Raw genomic sequence first — 19750 nt, 5'->3', positions numbered from 1 at the left:
AAAAACTGGGAAAACTTATTGACTCGAGTATAAGACGAGGGTGGGAAATGCTACAGGTCAAATTCAAAAATAAAAATAGATATTAATAAAATTGCATTATTTGAGGCACCAGTAGGTTAAATGTTTTTGAATATTTATATAAAACTGGAATTTAAGATAATAATAAGACTTTAATAAGATAAGACTGTCCAACTCTGAATACCTATATACTCAAGTATAAGCCGACTTGAATAGAAGCCGGGCAGGACCCTCACTTGAGTATAAGCCGAGGGGAGCTTTTTCAGCCCTAAAAAAGGGCTTATACTCGAGTATATACAGTAGTTTGACATTGCTTTAACTACCGTGGCTCAATGCTATGGAATCATGGCATCTATAGTTTGACAAGGTCTTGAGCCTTCTCTACCAAAATGCACTGGGTGTCATAGAATCATAGAATCATAGAATAGTAGAGTTGGAAGAGACCACATGGGCCATCTAGTCCAACCCCCTGCTAAGAAGCAGGAAATCTCATTCAAAGCACCCCCGACAGATGGCCATCCAGCCTCTGCTTAAAAGCCTCCAAGGAAGGAGCCTCCACCACGGCCCCGGGGAGAGAGTTCCACTGTCGAACAGCTCTCACAGTGAGGAAGTTCTTCCTGATGTTCAGGTGGAATCTCCTTTCCTGTAGTTTGAAGCCATTGTTCCGTGTCCTAGTCTGCAGGGCAGCAGAAAACAATCTTGCTCCCTCCTCCCTATGACTTCCCTTCACGTATTTGTACATGGCTATCATGTCTCCTCTCAGCCTTCTCTTCTGCAGGCTAAACATGCCCAGCTCTTTAAGCCGCTCCTCATAGGGCTTGTTCTCCAGACCCTTCATCATTTGAGTCGCCCTCCTCTGGACGCTTTCCAGCTTGTCAACATCTCCCTTCAACTGTGGTGCCCAAAACTGGACACAGTATTCCAGGTGTGGTCTGACCAAGGCAGAATAGAGGGGGAGCAGGACTTCCCTGGATCTAGACACTATTCCCCTATTGATGCAGGCCAGAATCCCATTGGCTTTTTTAGCAGCCGCATCACATTGTTGGCTCATGTTTAACTTGTTGTCCACGAGGACTCCAAGGTCTTTTTCGCACACACTGCTGCCAAGCCAGGCGTCCCCCATTCTGTATCTTTGATTTCCATTTTTTCTGCCGAAGTGAAGTATCTTGCATTTGTCCCTGTTGAACTTCATTTTGTTAGTTTTGGCCCATCTCTCTAGTCTGTCAAGATCGTTTTGAATTCTGCTCCTGTCTTCTGGAGTGTTGGCTCTCCCTCCCAGTTTGGTGTCATCTGCAAACTTGATGATCGTGCCTTCTAACCCTTCGTCACTGTATTACAAATCACAGGATTCCAGAATATTGAGCCACAGCAGCGAAAGTGGTGTCAAACTGCACACACTCTACAGTACGGATACATCCTAGGACTATTTCTTGCAAGATGTCTGAGGACTGTATCTCTCGCCCCGTTGCAGGAAGAAGCCTCGCCGAAATCCGTCTGTGCAATCTTATGAGTGGCTTGGCGTGTAGCATGTGCACACATGCATTCCTGGCACCGTTTCCCTCACCTTGGGCTGTATACCTAGCCCGACTCCTGATAAACACGGGCTTTTGCCCTGACCTCCAAATCCTGAAAGGGCCTGTGTATATTTTCTTTCCCCATCCCTCCCCCTATGCTTTTTGCCCCACGTTGGCTGCCAAAAAGCAAATTAGAGCTCCTCATGCTCCCCTTGTTTGCTGGAGATAATGCCTTCAGTTCACACCATCAAGGTGTGGCCAATGTGTGTTTATTTAACTCAGGGTTTGAAAAGAGAGATGGGCTACGGAGGACACCGCAGCTCCCGGATCTGGGATTTCGGTGTGAATCATTTCGGAGAAGAGTTTCAGTTGTCGTTTTGCAAGTGATCACTAGAGCTTGGAAAATGGCTTTCTTGGAGATGTGCCACTGCTTCCCTTGGAGGCTGAGAGAATGTGGCTGTTTTGGAGACTTAAAAGGACAATGGGTTCCCCTAAACTATGAAGACCAAAACCCACTGCTTGTGGTGATATGAAAATAATCAAACAAGTTCAATGTATATCCAAAAATCTCAATATATATCCAAAAAACAGGACTGTCCCAATCGCATATGAGTAGAAATCAGCGGTTCTTCTCTTGAAGTATAAGGACTCGCCACAGAATAAAACTCCTTGCAGATTACATGGGGCAATAAAGACAAGCTGATCCACCTACCCAGAAAACTGATGGTGAACTTCTCACCTTAAAAGTTCAACCTTTTCTGTTTATTTAAACCCAAACGCCTGATGAAGACTCCTGTGAGTCGAAACCGGTTGCAGGTTTGAGTCAAGTTATATGGAAACTGGAGTCTACTCATATAATAAAGAACAGGACATTTACTCACATGAAAAACTTGTCCTTATACTTCAAGAGAAGAACCGCTGATTTCTACTCATATGCAATTGGGACAGTCCTGTTTTTTGGATATATATTGAGATTTTTGGATATACATTGAACTTGTTTGATTATTTTCATATCACCACAAGCAGTGGATTTTGGTCTTCATATTTTGGAGACTTGACATTACTTTCCTCAGAGGCTGAGAGAGTGTGGCTCACCAAGTGAGTTTCCATTTCATAGAATCATGGAGAGACCTCGTGGACCATCCAGTCCAACCTCCTGCCAAGAAGCAAGAAAATTGCATTCAAAGCACTCCCAACAGATGGCCATCCAGCCTCTGCTTAAAAGCCTCCAAAGAAGAACCCTCAACCACACTCCGGGGCAGAGAGTTCCAATGCTGAACAGCTCTCTCTCACAGTCAAGAAGTTCTTCCTCATGTTCAGGTGGAATCTCCTTTCCTGTAGTTTGAAGCAATTATTCCATTGCGTCCTAGTCTCCAGGGCAGCAGAAAACATGACTTCCCTATGACCTCCCCTCACATCTTGATCCATGGGCCTCATCATGTCTCCTCTCAGCCTTCTCTTCTGCAGGCTAAACATGCCCTAGTTCTTTAAGCCGCTCCTCGTAGGGCTTGTTCTCCAGACCCTTGATCCTTTTAGTCACCCACATTTTGACACATTCCAGCTTGTCAACATCTCCCTTCAATTGTGGTGTCCACAATTGGACACAGTATTCCAGGTGTGGTCTAACCAAGGCAGAATAGAATTGAGCAGTAGCATGACTTCCCTGGATCTAGGCACTAGACTCCTATTTATGCAGGCCAAAATCCCATTGGCTTTTTTTGCTGTCGCATCACATTGTTGTCTCATTTATTTATTTATTTATTTAAAGTATTTATATTCTGCCCTTCTCACCTTGAAGGGGACTCAGGGCGGATTACAATGAACACATTTATGGCAAACATTCAATGCCAACAGACAAACAACATTCAGTATAGACAGACACAGAGGCATTTAACTCTTTTTCCCTCAGCTTCATGATTCCGGCCACAGGGGGAGCTGTTGCTTCACTGTCCACTAGTGGCTGTACTTCCTCATTCCTTTCCTTGTGTTTTGCTGGCAGTTTTATGATGTTGTAAATTAGTTAAATTAGCCTCCGGCATAAAGCGTACCTAAATTTCCCTACTTGACAGATGCAACTGTCTTTCGGGGCTGCATAGGTCAACAGCAAGCAGGGCTATTTAATGGTCGGGGGCTTAACCCGACCCGGGCTTCGAACTCATGACCTCTCGGTCAGTAGTAATTTATTGCAGCTGGTTACTAGCCAGCTGCGCCACAGCCCGGCCCTCATGTTTAACTTGTTCCCTATGAGGACTCCAAGATCTTTTTCACAACTACTGCTATTGAGCCACGTGTTCCCTATTCTGTATCTTTGCATTTCATTTTTTCCTGCCTAAATGGAGTGTACAGGAAAGGAGATTCCACCTGAACATTAGGAAGAACTTCCTCTCTGTGAGAGCTGTTCAGCAGTGGAACTCTCTGCCTTGGAGTGTGGTGGAGGCGCCTTCTTTGGAGGCTTTGAAACAGAGGCTGGATGGGTTGTTGTATGTTTTCCGGGCTGGATGGCCATCTGTCGGGGGTGCTTTGAATGCGATTTTCCTGCTTCTTGGCAGAATGGGGTTGGACTGGATGGGCCACGAGATCTCTTCCAACTCAATGATTCTATGAACCAGCGAAAGTGCTGGTAGGAATTTCTTTATGTTCTTAAGAGATGGCTTTGTGCTGTTAAATCGTATTTCTTTATTTTTACACGTTGATCACGCAGCCACAAGAGGGAGACGTAATGCAGGTTTATGCAGACTGGTTGGGATCCTTAGGGTCTCCTTAATTCCCTGCAAAAATCACATATTTTCCCCTCCCAAAAAATGCAACAAAATCACTATTGAAAATGGAAGAACTAAGTGCAAAAGCAGACTTCCAATTGAATATTAAGAAGACAAAAATAACGGCTGCAGATGGTTCACATAATTTTAAAGGGAGTGAAATTATTCAAATATGTTCTATACCTTGTCTCGGTCATTATTATTATGATTAATAATAATAATAATAATAATAATAATAATAATAATAATACCTTATTTTTATATCCAGCCACCATCTTCCCGAAGGGACCCAGGGCAGCTAACATGGGGCTAAGCCCTTAATCCAAATGAATGCTGAAATCAGGAAATTGTAAGAACACTAGGGGTGTGTTTACATTGTGAAATTAATGCAGTTTGAGACCACTTTAACTGCCATGGTTCCATGCTATGGAATCCTGGCAGTTGTAGTTTTAGCCTTCTCTGACTGAACTACAACTCCCAGGATTCTATAGCATGGAGTCGTGGCAACTAAACTGGTGTCAAACTGCATTCATTCTAAAGTGCAGACCCACCCCAGCTTTGAGTTTAATCGTCATGGCTCAATGCTATAGTCTCCTGGGATTTGTAGTTTGGCACCAACACTATGTCAGGGAAGGGCTTGTCAAACTACAACTCCCAGGATTCCATAGCATGGAGCCTTGGCAACCAAGCTGGCGTCAAACTGCATTCATTCTAAAGTGCAGACCCACCCCAGCTTTGGGTTTAATCGTCATGTCTCAATGCTATAGTCTCCTGGGATTTGTAGTTTGGCACCAAGACTATGTCAGGGAAGGCCTTGTCAAACTACAACTCCCAGGATTCCATAGCATGGAGCCGTGGCGACTAAACTAGCGTCAAACTGCATTAATTCTGAAGTGCAGATCCACCCCAGCTTTGAGTTTAATCGCCATGGCTCAATGCTATAGATTCCTGGGATTTATAGTTTGGCACCAACACTTTTTGGCAGGGAAGGCCTTGTCAAACTACAACACCCAGGATTCCATAGCATGGAGCTGTGGCAACTAAACTGACGTCAAACTGCATTAATTCTAAAGTGCAGATCCACCCCAGCTTTGAGTTTAATTGTCATGGCTCAATGCTATAGTCTCCTGGGATTTGTAGTTTGGCACCAACACTTTTTGGCAGGGAAGGCCTTGTCAAACTACAACTCACAGGATTCCATAGGATTGAGCTGTGGCAACCAAACTGGCATCAAACTTCATTCGTTCTAAAGTGCAGACCCACCCCGGATTTTAGTTTAACCATCATGGCTCAATGCTATAGTCTCCTGGGATTTGTAGTTTGGCACCAACACTATGTCAGGGAAGACCTTGTCAAACTGCATTAATTCTAAAGTGCAGATCCACTCTAGATTTGAGTTTAACCGTCATGGCTCAATGCTATAGTCTCCTGGGATTTGTAGTTTGGCACCAACACTATGTCAGGGAAGGCCTTGTCAAACTGCATTAATTCTAAAGTGCAGATCCACTCTAGCTTTGAGTTTAACCGTCATGGCTCAATGCTATAGTCTCCTGGGATTTGTAGTTTGGCACCAACACTATGTCAGGGAAGACCTTGTCAAACTGCATTAATTCTAAAGTGCAGATCCACCCCAGCTTTGAGTTTAATTGTCATGGCTCAATGCTATAGTCTCCTGGGATTTGTAGTTTGGCACCAACACTTTTTGGCAGGGAAGGCCTTGTCAAACTACAACTCACAGGATTCCATAGGATTGAGCTGTGGCAACCAAACTGGCATCAAACTTCATTCGTTCTAAAGTGCAGACCCACCCCGGATTTTAGTTTAACCATCATGGCTCAATGCTATAGTCTCCTGGGATTTGTAGTTTGGCACCAACACTATGTCAGGGAAGACCTTGTCAAACTGCATTAATTCTAAAGTGCAGATCCACTCTAGCTTTGAGTTTAACCGTCATGGCTCAATGCTATAGTCTCCTGGGATTTGTAGTTTGGCACCAACACTATGTCAGGGAAGGCCTTGTCAAACTGCATTAATTCTAAAGTGCAGATCCACTCTAGCTTTGAGTTTAACCGTCATGGCTCAATGCTATAGTCTCCTGGGATTTGTAGTTTGGCACCAACACTATGTCATGGAAGGCCTTGTCAAACTGCATTAATTCTAAAGTGCAGATCCACTCTAGCTTTGAGTTTAACCGTCATGGCTCAATGCTATAGTCTCCTGGGATTTGTAGTTTGGCACCAATACTATGTCATGGAAGGCCTTGTCAAACTGCATTAATTCTAAAGTGCAGATCCACTCTAGCTTTGAGTTTAACCGTCATGGCTCAATGCTATAGTCTCCTGGGATTTGTAGTTTGGCACCAACACTATGTCAGGGAAGGCCTTGTCAAACTGCATTAATTCTAAAGTGCAGATCCACTCTAGCTTTGAGTTTAACCGTCATGGCTCAATGCTATAGTCTCCTGGGATTTGTAGTTTGGCACCAACACTATGTCAGGGAAGGCCTTGTCAAACTGCATTAATTCTAAAGTGTAGATCCACCCCAGTTTTGAGTTTAATCGTCATGGCTCAATGCTATAGTCTCCTGGGATTTGTAGTTTGGCACCAACACTATGTCAGGGAAGGCCTTGTCAAACTGCATTAATTCTAAAGTGTAGATCCACCCCAGTTTTGAGTTTAATCGTCATGGCTCAATGCTATAGTCTCCTGGGATTTGTAGTTTGGCACCAACACTATGTCAGGGAAGACCTTGTCAAACTGCATTAATTCTAAAGTGCAGATCCACTCTAGATTTGAGTTTAACCGTCATGGCTCAATGCTATAGTCTCCTGGGATTTGTAGTTTGGCACCAACACTATGTCAGGGAAGGGCTTGTCAAACTACAACTCCCAGGATTCCATAGCATGGAGCTGTGGCAACTAAACTGATGTCAAACTGCATTAATTCTAAAGTGCAGATCCACCCCAGCTTTGAGTTTAATCGTCATGGCTCAATGCTATAGTCTCCTGGGATTTGTAGTTTGGCACCAACACTATGTCAGGGAAGGGCTTGTCAAACTACAACTCCCAGGATTCCATAGCATGGAGCCGTGGCAACCAAACTGGCGTCAAACTGCATTAATTCTAAAGTGCAGACCCACCCCAGCTTTGAGTTTAATCGTCATAGCTCAATGCTATAGTCTCCTGGTATTTGTAGTTTGGCACCAACACTATGTCAGGGAAGGGCTTGTCAAACTACAACTCCCAGGATTCCATAGCATGGAGCCGTGGCAACCCAACTGGCGTCAAACTGCATTAATTCTAAAGTGCAGACCCACCCCAGCTTTGAGTTTAATCGTCATAGCTCAATGCTATAGTCTCCTGGGATTTGTAGTTTGACACCAACACTATGTCAGGGAAGGGCTTGTCAAACTACAACTCCCAGGATTCCATAGCATGGAGCCGTGACAACCAAACTGGCGTCAAACTGCATTAATTCTAAAGTGCAGACCCACCCCAGCTTTGAGTTTAATCGTCATAGCTCAATGCTATAGTCTCCTGGTATTTGTAGTTTGGCACCAACACTATGTCAGGGAAGGGCTTGTCAAACTACAACTCCCAGGATTCCATAGCATGGAGCCGTGGCAACCCAACTGGCGTCAAACTGCATTAATTCTAAAGTGCAGATCCACCCCAGCTTTGAGTTTAATCGTCATAGCTCAATGCTATAGTCTCCTGGGATTTGTAGTTTGACACCAACACTATGTCAGGGAAGGGCTTGTCAAACTACAACTCCCAGGATTCCATAGCATGGAGCCGTGGCAACCAAACTGGCGTCAAACTGCATTAATTCTAAAGTGCAGACCCACCCCAGCTTTGAGTTTAATCGTCATAGCTCAATGCTATAGTCTCCTGGGATTTGTAGTTTGACACCAACACTATGTCAGGGAAGGGCTTGTCAAACTACAACTCCCAGGATTCCATAGCATGGAGCCGTGGCAACCCAACTGACGTCAAACTGCATTACTTCTAAAGTGCAGATCCACCCCAGCTTTGAGTTTAATCGTCATAGCTCAATGCTATAGTCTCCTGGGATTTGTAGTTTGGCACCAACACTATGTCAGGGAAGGCCTTGTCAAACTACAACTCCCAGGATTCCATAGCATGCAGCCGTGGCAACCAAACTGGCATCAAACTGCATTCGTTCTAAAGTGCAGACCCACCCCGGATTTTAGTTTAACCATCATGGCTCAATGCTATAGTCTCCTGGGATTTATAGTTTGGCACCAACACTATGTCAGGGAAGGCCTTGTCAAACTGCATTAATTCTAAAGTGTAGATCCACCCCAGTTTTGAGTTTAATCGTCATGGCTCAATGCTATAGTCTCCTGGGATTTGTAGTTTGGCACCAACACTATGTCAGGGAAGGGCTTGTCAAACTGCATTAATTCTAAAGTGCAGATCCACTCTAGCTTTGAGTTTAACCGTCATGGCTCAAAGCTATAGTCTCCTGGGATTTGTAGTTTGGCACCAACACTATGTCAGGGAAGGGCTTGTCAAACTACAAGTCCCAGAATTTCGTAACACTGAAAGAAAGCCACGGCTGCCCTGTGTTTGCAAGGCCCAGAGCTCACAGAACTGGCATATGTTAAAATTGATCTGATGTCACATCACAAAGAATTACATCACCCTAATCAACTACTTTCTGATCAGATAACATCACCATTAACATATTTACATCTCGACCTATATTTTGGAACATCGGAATGAATCCAAAGAGGCAGCGTAGCATAGTGGTTTTAGTGGTTTTTCCACAGAAATGTAATGGGGAGCCTTGGGTAAGCCTCCTTTCCTCAGAGGAAGGGAAGGGCAAACCCATCTCGCCAAGAAAAACCCGGGGAAAGTGTTTGTCATGAGCCAGGATTGCTAAGCACACCTTGCAAGAAGGTTATTCCAAGCTGGAGGCGGACAACAACAACAACAACAACAACAACAACAATGGCGGAGGAACGTACAGATAACATCTATGTATAAACATTTAAAAACAATTTCAGATAGGGATATTGTGTCAACAGGATAAACATGTAGTAAGCAATGCAACCAGATAAAGCAAATGTAAACATCGAAAATAAAGTAAAGCCTGGCACGTGGAGACACTACGGTGCAACAACACTTTGAAATTAGTTCAGATTGGCACCACTTGAACTGCCACAGCTCACTGATTGGAATCCTTAGAGCTGTAGTTTTCCAAGGTCTTTAGTCTTCTTTGCCAAAGAGTGCTGGTGCCTCACCGAACTACAACTCCAATAACTCCACTTCATTGAGCCATAGCAGTTAAGGGGGTTTGAAACTGCATTCATACTACAGTTTAGATGCACTCTATGTTCAGGATAACTTTATGTTGGCTGTCTTCCTTTTTTCCTGACCTCTTTCAAGAAAGGTGAACCAAGGGCAGCAATCAAATTCCGATCAGAAAGCCATTGATTGGCAGTCCCTGCTTGCTCAAGAGGGCCATCTAGACTTGTGGCAATTGAGAAACATCAGCCCATTTGCCCTGAGCTGTGGCTAACAAAACTATACATCTATCTATCTATCTATCTATCTATCTATCTATCTATCTATCTATCTATCTATCTATCTATCTATCTATCTATCTATCTATCTATCTGTGGAATGTCCAGGGTGAGAGAAAGAACCCTTAAAACAGTGATTCTCAACCTTCCTAATGCCGTGACCCCTTAATACAGTTCCTCATGTTGTGGTGACCCCCAACCATAAAATTATTTTTGTTGCTACTTCATCACTATCATTTTGTTACTGATATGAATTGTAATATAAATATCTGATATTCAGGATGTATTTTCATTCACTGGACCAAATTTGGCACAATTACCCAATACACCCAAATTTGAATACTGTTGGGGTTGGGGAGGGGTTGATTTTGCCATTTGGGAGTTGTAGTTGTTGGGATTTATAGTTCACCTAAAATCAAAGAGTATTCTGAACTCCAGCCACGATGGAATTGACCCAAACTTGGCATGTAAAACTCCCATGACCAATATAAAATACTGGAACAATTTGGTGGGCATTGACCTTGAGTTTTGGAGTTGTAGTTCACCTACATCCAGAGAGCACTGTGGACTCAAACAATGATGGATCTGGACCAAATTTGGCATGAATACTCAATATGCCCAAATGTGAACACTGGTGGAGATTTGAGAAAATAAACCTTGACATTTGGGAATTGTAGTTGCTGGGATTTATAGTTCACCTCCCCTACCCACTTGGAGTCCTCTGGGGGCATCCTCTGTTTGAGAGGTGTTAATTGGCGCTTGATTGCTTGCTGTCTAGAGTTTTCCTGTTTTTGAGTGGTGTTCCTTATAGATTCTGTATTTTTTAATACTAGTAGCCAGATTTTATTCAATTCTTGGTTTATTCCTTTCTATTTAAATTGTCCACATGTTTGTGGATTTCAATGGCTTCTTTGCATAGTCTGACATGATGGTTGTCTGAGTGGTCCAGAATTTCTGTCTTCTCCAATAATGTTCTGTGTCCAGGTTGGATCATCAAGTGCTCTGCTATGGCTGACTTCTCTGCCATGCCTTTCATGTTCCTTGATTCATGTCTGGGAGCTGCTGCATTTGGTGGTCCCTGTGTTGTCCACAGCTGCACCGTATGCAATGGTTAGAGGATCCCATTGGTTAGAGGATCCCATCAGGAGAGAATGCTACTGGGACATGGCCATAGGTAAAGGTAAAGATTTCCCCTGAAGTTAAGTCCAGTCGTGACCGACTCTGGGGGTTGGTGCTCATCTCCATTTCTAGGCCAAAGAACCGGCGTTGTCCGTAGACACCTCCAAGGTCATGTGGCCACTGGCATGACTGCATGGAGCGCCGTTACCTTCCCACCAGAGCGGTATGTATTGATCTACTCACATTTGCATGATTTCGAACTGCTAGGTTGGCAGGAGCTGGGGCTAACAGCGGGCGCTCATTCCGCTCCCGGGATTTGATCCTGGGACCTTTTGGTTCAGCAGCTCAGCGCTTTAACACACTGTGCCACCAGGGGCCCCTGGAACATGACCATACAGCTCAAAGAACTCAGAGTTATGAGAGCCTTTGACAATACATAAAGTTATATATTCTTCACCCTTGTCTCCTGCCTGGTCCTGAAATATGGCATCCAAAAATGCCAAGGGAGTCAGCAGCTGGCCCTGGATTGTAGAGAATCAGGGGAACAATGAAGATATAGGTTGGCATGAGTTTGTGTTGGCCTTCCTCCTTCTTTTCCAAGAAAGGTGAACTGAGGAACACCATCAACCAGCAATCCCTGCTTGCTCAGGATGACCATTAAGCCTTCTGCCAACTAAGAAACATAATTCCGCTTGGCCAGAGTTGAGCCTAGAAATACTACACAATTGGTCAGGGGGGTGATGGTGAAATAGGTTGGCATGAGTGTATTTTGACGCTTTTTTCCCTGACCTGCACGAAAGGTGAGTCAAGGACAGGGATGCATCCCTGATCAGAAACCCATCGATCGGCAATCTGTGCTTGCTCAAGAGGGCCCGCTTGCCTTGTGCCAACCGAGAAACATCAGCCCAGGGCAGGGAGGAGCCCGTATCCGATTTCTTTGGCCTGGATTGCACACGCCTAGGCAGAGGCTTCACCCAGACAACGGGGTTGCCCTCTTCCCAGCCGGCAGGCTGGACTGCAACCACTTCTTCTGAACCAGGGGAACCTGTGGGTCCGCTTCTGGAATGCTGAGCTCAGCCGCTTTCGGAGGCTGGCATCTGGATATTTTGCCGCTCTGGGCAGGTGGAAACGGGCCGATCCCCACCTTTGAACCTTCTCTTAGGGTGTAACTTCCCAGACTTATCAGTTGCGGCTTATGTGAAATGCCAGATGCAAAGGCGGGACGGGCTCGTAAAATGTGGAATTTGGGCAGGTGGAGATGAGGCAGAGGTGAGGAAGGTTGCCTCCGTGAAACACCGGAGTCGGGAAGCGTTCTCCCTTCCTGCCCACGCAAGACATTTACAAGCGGTGTCGTTTCTGTCATTGCTACTAGTCATAAACTGGGCTTTTATTAATTAGGGGGATGTTTATAATTAATTTGAAATTAATTTGCACCAATTTGGTCTCCATAAGCTTCTGCTTAGCCCTGAGTTACTTCACGCTGCCGGAGGGAGGGTGGTGAAAGCAAGGCTCTTTATTCACATCGTGCCTTCTTGCGTCAACCACCTCCTTCTGATGTGTCTAATAAAACTAAGAGGAAAAACTTTTCCTGCTACTTATCTCTAAGCTGGAGGGTAATAAAACCAAAAGGACCACGTGCCAAATTTCTGCATGTCAAACTGCTGGAAGAAGGCACCTAAAGACCAAAATGTCCCAACCATGGTTACTGCGCACCTTCAAGTCGTCTCTGACTTATGGTGAGGAACCTAACACAAGGTTGGATAGCCCTTGCCTTCCTCTGAGGCTGAGAAAATGTGTCCTGCTCACTGTCCACCAATGGGTTTCAATGGCCAAGTGAAGATTAAAACTGGAGCTGTAGTCCAACGCTGAAACCGTGACACCTCAATGGCTCAAAACGACATATGTGTCCACTTTTTCCAGATGACAACAGGGACATGGGTGGCCAAGTAACATCAAAACATGGCAAAAGGTGTTAACAAAGAAGATGCACTGTCTAGAAGAGTGGCAGCAGTTTGCTTTTACCTGAGCCTACTGGGAAGGACACAATTTAGCATCCCTCTTCTCTCACCCTCCGGTTGGACACTTTGGACTCAGTTCATAGAATCATAGAGCTGGAAAAGACCTCATGGACCATCCAGTCCAACCCCCTGCCAAGAAGCAGGAAATCACATTCAAAGCACCCCCAACAGATGGCCATCCAGCCTCTGCTTAAAAGCCTCCAAAGAAGGAGCCTCCACCACAGTCCGAGGCGGAGAGTTCCACTGCTGAACAGCTCTCACAGTGAGGAAGTTCTTCCTGATGTTCAGGTGGAATCTCCTTTCCTGTAGTTTGAAGCCATTGTTCCGTGTCCTAGTCTGCAGGGCAGCAGAAAACAAGCTTGCTCCCTCCTCCCTATGACTTCCCCTCACATATTTATACATGGCTATCATGTCTCCTCTCAGCTTTCTTTTTTGCAGGCTAAACATGCCCAGCTCTTTCAGCCGCTCCTCATAGGGCATGTTCTCCAGGCCCTTGATCACTTTATTTGCCCTTCTCTGACACATTCCAGCTTGTCAACATCTCCCTTCAATTGCGGTGCCCAGAATTGGACACAGTATTCCAGGTGTGGTCTGACCAAGGCAGAATAGAGGGGGAGCATGACTTCCCTGGATCTAGATGCTATACCTCTATTGATGCAGGCCAAAATCCCGTTAGCTGCCGCATCACATTGTTGGCTCATGTTTAACTTGTTGTCCACAAGGACTCCAAGGTCTTTTTCACACGTACTGCTGTCGGGCCAAGCATCCCCCATTCTGTATCTTTGCATTTCATTTTTTCTGCCAAAGTGGAGTATCTTGCATTTGTCCCTGTTGAAATTCATTGTGTTAGTTTCGGCCCATCTCTCTAGTCTATTAAGATCATTTTGAATTCTGCTCCTGTCTTCTGAAGTGTTAGCTATCCCTCCCAGTTTGGTGTCATCTGCAAACTTGATTTTCTGCAACTGATGTAGTTTGGGTTGAAGGGGGACATTGGGAGCGAGAAAGAAACTGGGACATTTTAGAATCAGTCAGAAAAGTGGATTATTTGGAACAGTCTCTGCCAAATTGGGATATCTGGAGGCTATGAAACAACGGTAGCAGGGGTTGGGCTGTGGCGCAGGCAGGGGAGCAGCCTGCTGCAATAAATCACTCTGACCATGTGGTCATGAGTTCGTGGCCAGCCCGTGGCGGGGTGAGCACCCGTCAATTAAAAAATAAAAAATAACCCCTGCTCGTTGCTGACCTAGCAACCCGAAAGATAGTTGCATCTATCAAGTAGGAAATAAGGTACCACTTATAAAGTGGGGAGGCAAATTTAACTAATTAACAACGTTGGAATGAGGAAGTGCCATCACAGTGGATCATGAAGCAGCTGCTCCCCCCTGTGGCCAGAATCAAACGTCCTCTCAGGAGAAGGTTAAATTGCCTCTGTGTCTTTCTCTGTCTTGGTTCGATGTGTATATGGGGATTGAATGTTTGCCCTATATGTATATAATATGATCCGCCCTGAGTCCCCTTCAGGGTGAGAAGGGTGGAATATAAATACTGTAAATAAATAAATAAGTATTATACTAAATTCAGTAAGCCACACAATTCGCTGGCATGAACCATATTGTCACCCCAACTTGTGTAGACCCATACAGTCAGTTGTTGAATGGCAAGTAAATGCAATCACTGCAAACAAGAAGTCAGATGAAGAATAAGACTTAGAAGGACAGTCGTGAAGGAACAAGACAAGATCCTGAATTGTAAAGGTATGTCATTGAATACTAAATTTGGGAGCATCCATGCCATTGTGTTTCTCATTTCTATGTAGGGTTGTTAAAAGATGGGCAGTGAAGAAAGCTAAAAGGGGGGAAATCAAGTCATTTTAAATGTTGTGCTAATGAATACTTCCTGGGCTGCTAAAAAGAACAATAAATATATCCTCAAGCAAAGCAAGGCTGAGCTCTCTCTAGAAGCCAAGATGACTGAATTGAGGCTGTCGCACTTTGGCCACATCATGAGAAGACAAGAATCATTAGAAAGGATAATAATGCTTGGGCAGGTAGAAGGCAATATGAAAATTCAAAGACTCTATTCCAGATGGGTGGACTCCCTGAATTTGTAAGACATGAACATGGCTGTCAATGAGAGAGAGATCTGGAGGTCCTTTGTTCATGGGGTCACTATAGTTGAAGTCAACTTAAATTGGAGGTTTCTCGTTGCATAAAGGCCTTTTTGACTCTATATTCACCTCTATATTGAGCAAACCAATGAAGAAATCTTATTTTTCTAACTGCAGCTCTCAGCATCTCATTAGCCAGTAATGGGATCTGTAGTCCAATACTCAAAACGTTTCCCAAACTCTTAAGTAACATCTACACTATAGAATTCATGCAGTTTGAAACCACGGCTCAATGCTATGGAACCAAACAGTGTTGGCACCTCACCAAACTACAACTTGCATAAAGTTGTAGTTTGGGGAGGTGCCAATGTTGTTTTGCGCCAACGGCTCAAGCCCTTGTAGAATTATAGCTCCTATAATTCCATAATTTTCAGCTGTGGGATTGAAAGTGGTGTCAAACTGTATTAATTCTATAGTATAGATGTATAGTTAGGGATGTAACAGTTGTACAGAATGAATATTTTTGCACAAATGGCTTTCATTTTGCCACCTTGGCTCACCTTTGGTTTTCTCCAAGAGCTGCCCAGTCAAGTTGGCCACTTCTGCCACGGCCGGCCAAGAGAAACCTTTCTCAGCGGCAAACACAATGCTCCAGTAATAGATGTCCAGGTGGATGCTTCGGCGCAACTCCCTGATTTCATCAAACTCCGTCCAGTCCAGTAAATCTCTCAGATATTGGCGAGCACTTAGTTGCTGTGGAAGAGATGGAGAAAGCAACGTCATTAAGGCATTGCCACATAGACACACATGGAGCTTCCACAATATTTCTCCTCTAAACCTTAGGACTAAAAGACAAACAAGAAATAGGGTTTGCAGTAGTTTTGGTTTACATTCATTCCATTTCGTGACACTCGGATTCAGATGTGGAACTGGACGCAATCAGAAAATGGAGACATGCATATTTGTAGGGTTTTTTAAAAAGTGGTTTTGAACATTCTCAATAAAATATTTTTTAAAAAGAAAATGCGTACACTTTCAAGTTGGTGAGCCATGGGATTAAAGAGGAAACATGCAAAAATTTGAAAATATTTTCAAAGGAAATTATGGACACTCTTGAAATATACTCCAAACACACCCTAATTCAACGGTCCTCTCATACAGAAATGTCCGAAATGTACACAAATGTGCACAATTGAAAAATATGATTAGAGTATTATGCACAATAACACACAAACCTTCTGTGCTCCAGAACCTTCTAAAGTGTCAAATTTACTTCATCAGACTGCTTTTCTAAAGTTCAGACTAAAATCCAGAATGGATTCATTGCCCTGCTGTCCCAAAAGTAGTAGGATCTGGAGAAGTGTCAACCTCTATATGGGACTTGGAAAACCATAACAAAAACAAAATTAGAGATCCAAATTGGGCTGTGCAAATATCTGAAGTAGTGAGTTACATGTAAGGTAAACATTTTTTGTTGTCACAATAGTATCGTGAAACTAGATTTCAAAAACTAATGTAATGAGTGGATTCAAATTACAAGAAAAGGGATTCCACCTGAACATTAGGAAGATCTTTTTTCATTGTCCGAGCTGTTCAACAGTGGAATAAGCGACCTCAGAAAGTGGTGGATTCTCCATCTTTGGAGGTAAACAGATGCAGAATGTACATCTTTTGGGAGTGCTCTAATTGTGTATTCTAGTATGGCAAAGTTGGTTTAGACTAGATGCTCCATCCAGTTCTAAGAATCTACCATTCTTTTCCATTTGGGACTAACCACTTCCTTTAGCTGTATCTCCCATGGTGAGGAAAAAGCTAGAATGTAAGAAGTACTCTTCTGGAGCAAATCAATGATTCTTTTAGTCCAGCCTTTCCCAACCTTCTTCCATCCTGCCTTCCTTATTTAACACAGACAAAACTAAGTTTTGAAATACACCTGAAAATAATATAATATTTATTTATTTATTTATTTACAGTATTTATATTCTGCCTTTCTCACCCTGAAGGGGACTCAGGGTGGATCACATTGTACACATAGAATCATAGAATCATAGAATAGTAGAGTTGGAAGAGACCTCATGGGCCATCCAGTCTAACCCCCTGCCAAGAAGGAAATCACGTTCAAAGCACACCCGGCAGATGGCCATCCAGCCTTTGCTTAAAAGCCTCCAAAGAAGGAGCCTCCACCACGGCCCCGGGGAGAGAGTTCCACTGTCGAACAGCCCTTCTCACAGTGAGGAAGTTCTTCCTGATGTTCAGGTGGAATCTCCTTTCCTGTAGTTTGAAGCCATTGTTCCGCGTCCTAGTCTGCAGGGCAGCAGAAAACAAGCTTGCTCCCTCCTCCCTATGACTTCCCCTCACATATTTGTACATGGCTATCATGTCTCCTCTCAGCCTTCTCTTCTGCAGGCTAAACATGCCCAGCTCTTTAAGCCGCTCCTCATAGGGCTTGTTCTCCAGACCCTTGATTATTTTAGTTGCCCTCCTCTGGACGCTTTCCAGCTTGTCAACATCTCCCTTCAACTGCGGTGCCCAGAATTGGACACAGTGTGATTCCAGGTGTGGTCTGACCAAGGCAGAGTAGAGGAGGAGCATGACTTCCCTGGATCTAGACGCTATTCCCCTATTGATGCAGGCCAGAATCCCGTTGGCTTTCTTAGCAGCCGCATCACATTGCTGGCTCATGTTTAACTTGTTGTCCACGAGGACTCCAAGGTCTTTTTCATACGTACTGCTGTCTAGCCAGGCGTCCCCCATTCTTTCCATTCAATTTTTTCTGCCAAAGTGAAGTGTCTTGCATTATCCCTGTTGAACTTCATTTTGTTAGTTTCGGCCCATCTCTCTAGTCTGTCAAGATCATTTTGAATTCTGCTCCTGTCTTCTGGAGTGTTGGCTCTCCCTCCCAGTTTGGTGTCATCTGCAAACTTGATGATCGTGCCTTCTAACCCTTCATCTAAGTCGTTAATAAAGATGTTAAAGAGAACCGGGCCCAGGACGGAACCCTGCGGCTCTCCACTCGTGACTTCTTTCCAAGATGAAGATGACGCATCGGTGAGCACCCTTTGGGTTCGTTCGCTTAGCCAATTACAGATCCACCTAACCATAAGGCACATATAAGGCAAACATTCAATGCCATATGAACATAGAGACAGAGACAGACGCAGAGGCAATTTAAACCTTCTCCAGCTTCCAGCTTCCTGAAGGTATGCTTGATTCCGGCCACAGGGGGAGCAGCTGCTTCATCATCCACTGTGACACTGACTTCCTCATTCCAATGGCGGCTGGATGATTTTTATGGTGTCGTAAATTAGCCTCCCCACATATAAGTGGTACCTGAATTTCCTACTTGATAGATGCAACTATCTTTTGGATTGCTTAGGTCAACAACGAGCAGGGGCTATTTTTTTATTTTAATTGTCAGGTGCTCACCCCAACACGGGCTGGCCTCGAACTCGTGATCTCTTGGTCAGAGTGATTTATTGCAGCTGGCTGCTCACCAGCCTGCGCCACAACCCAGCCCCTTAAACTGCATTATATGGGGTTATATTATATTATATATTTGGGGCTGCTAACTAGCCTGCACCACAGTTAATGCCCTAGAATGCCAGTTACCAGCACTGCGTCTGCACCTATTTTTTCTACAAAGGAACTGATCAACTCTTCGGAAGGAGCCTTTTGTGAGTATGAGGATGAATGAATGAATGAATGAGAGAATAAATGCTTCCTTGGTACCAAGTTGCTGTTTGAATTTAAATGCTCAATAAAAATTACATGCAAAGTGCTTAAACCCAGATCTGATATCACTGGTTATTCTTTCAAGCCTATAGTCTTGAGGGATAGTTATTCATTTTTCTCCTCTTCTCTGAATAAAAACAAATTGCATCCTGTTACAATCCCATCCATCTGTTGGATAAAGGATGATGGCAGTTGTAGTCCAATCCATCTGGAGAACATTGACATGCCAGAGTGGTTCCCAGCCTGTGGTCCGTGGTCCAGTAGTGGTTCCCTAGAACTATAATATGGTCTGCGGCCTCACTGTTACTACACCATTACAACAAGATTGACTGGTCTCACAAAACCTTCTTATAGTGCCGAGGCAATGGGGATATCAGGAAGAGAGAGGCTAACTACTCACAAAAGGCATGACAACAAGCCTCCTGACTGCTGCTTCTCCTCCTCCCCCCTCTCCCCCCCCCCCCCTGAGCAGAGTCTGTCCATGTAGTGCCTGGAAACAGGGGCACCTTGGTGTCTCCATTTTTAGGCCTGTTCCTTGGGTTATTTGGGGTGCTGAGTCAGAACATTGCATTGGATAGACCACATCAGCTCTAGATTATTAAATATAGTTTTCTGTGGGCGAACAGATGGCAACTAATGGATGGCATATGTTCTGTATCAGAAACTAGAGCTGATGTGGTCTATCCAACTCTCAATCAGCACCCAAACATTTAAACCAAATTTAAAGTTGACCAAAAACTGATTTGTAACCCTTTTGGTACAAAAGGACGGGACTGTGGCGCAGGCTGGAAAGCAAGCCAGCTGCAACAAATCAACAAATGACTCTGACCAAGAGTTCATGAGTTCGAGGCCAGCCCGGTGCCTGCGTCTTGTCTCTGTCTCTGTTCTATGTCATGGCATTGAATGTTTGCCTTTATGTGTGCAATGTGATCC

General features: G+C 44.3%; 1 protein-coding gene across 1 annotated transcript in view; it reads right to left on the bottom strand.

The window, feature by feature from the left end:
- Window positions 1-19750, bottom strand: part of c1h8orf74 (chromosome 1 C8orf74 homolog) — a 61165-nt gene that overhangs the window by 37596 nt on the left and 3819 nt on the right. The window contains exon 2 of the mRNA XM_016992899.2: window positions 15646-15838. Coding sequence (XP_016848388.2) covers window positions 15646-15838 — 193 coding nt within the window. The remainder of the gene's footprint in view (window positions 1-15645; window positions 15839-19750) is intronic.

The sequence above is a fragment of the Anolis carolinensis genome, chromosome 1 (assembly GCF_035594765.1).
Source record: "Anolis carolinensis isolate JA03-04 chromosome 1, rAnoCar3.1.pri, whole genome shotgun sequence".
Lineage (NCBI taxonomy): Eukaryota > Metazoa > Chordata > Lepidosauria > Squamata > Dactyloidae > Anolis > Anolis carolinensis.
The sequence above is the reverse complement of the archived record's forward strand: the minus strand, read 5'-3'. Positions and strand labels throughout refer to the sequence as shown.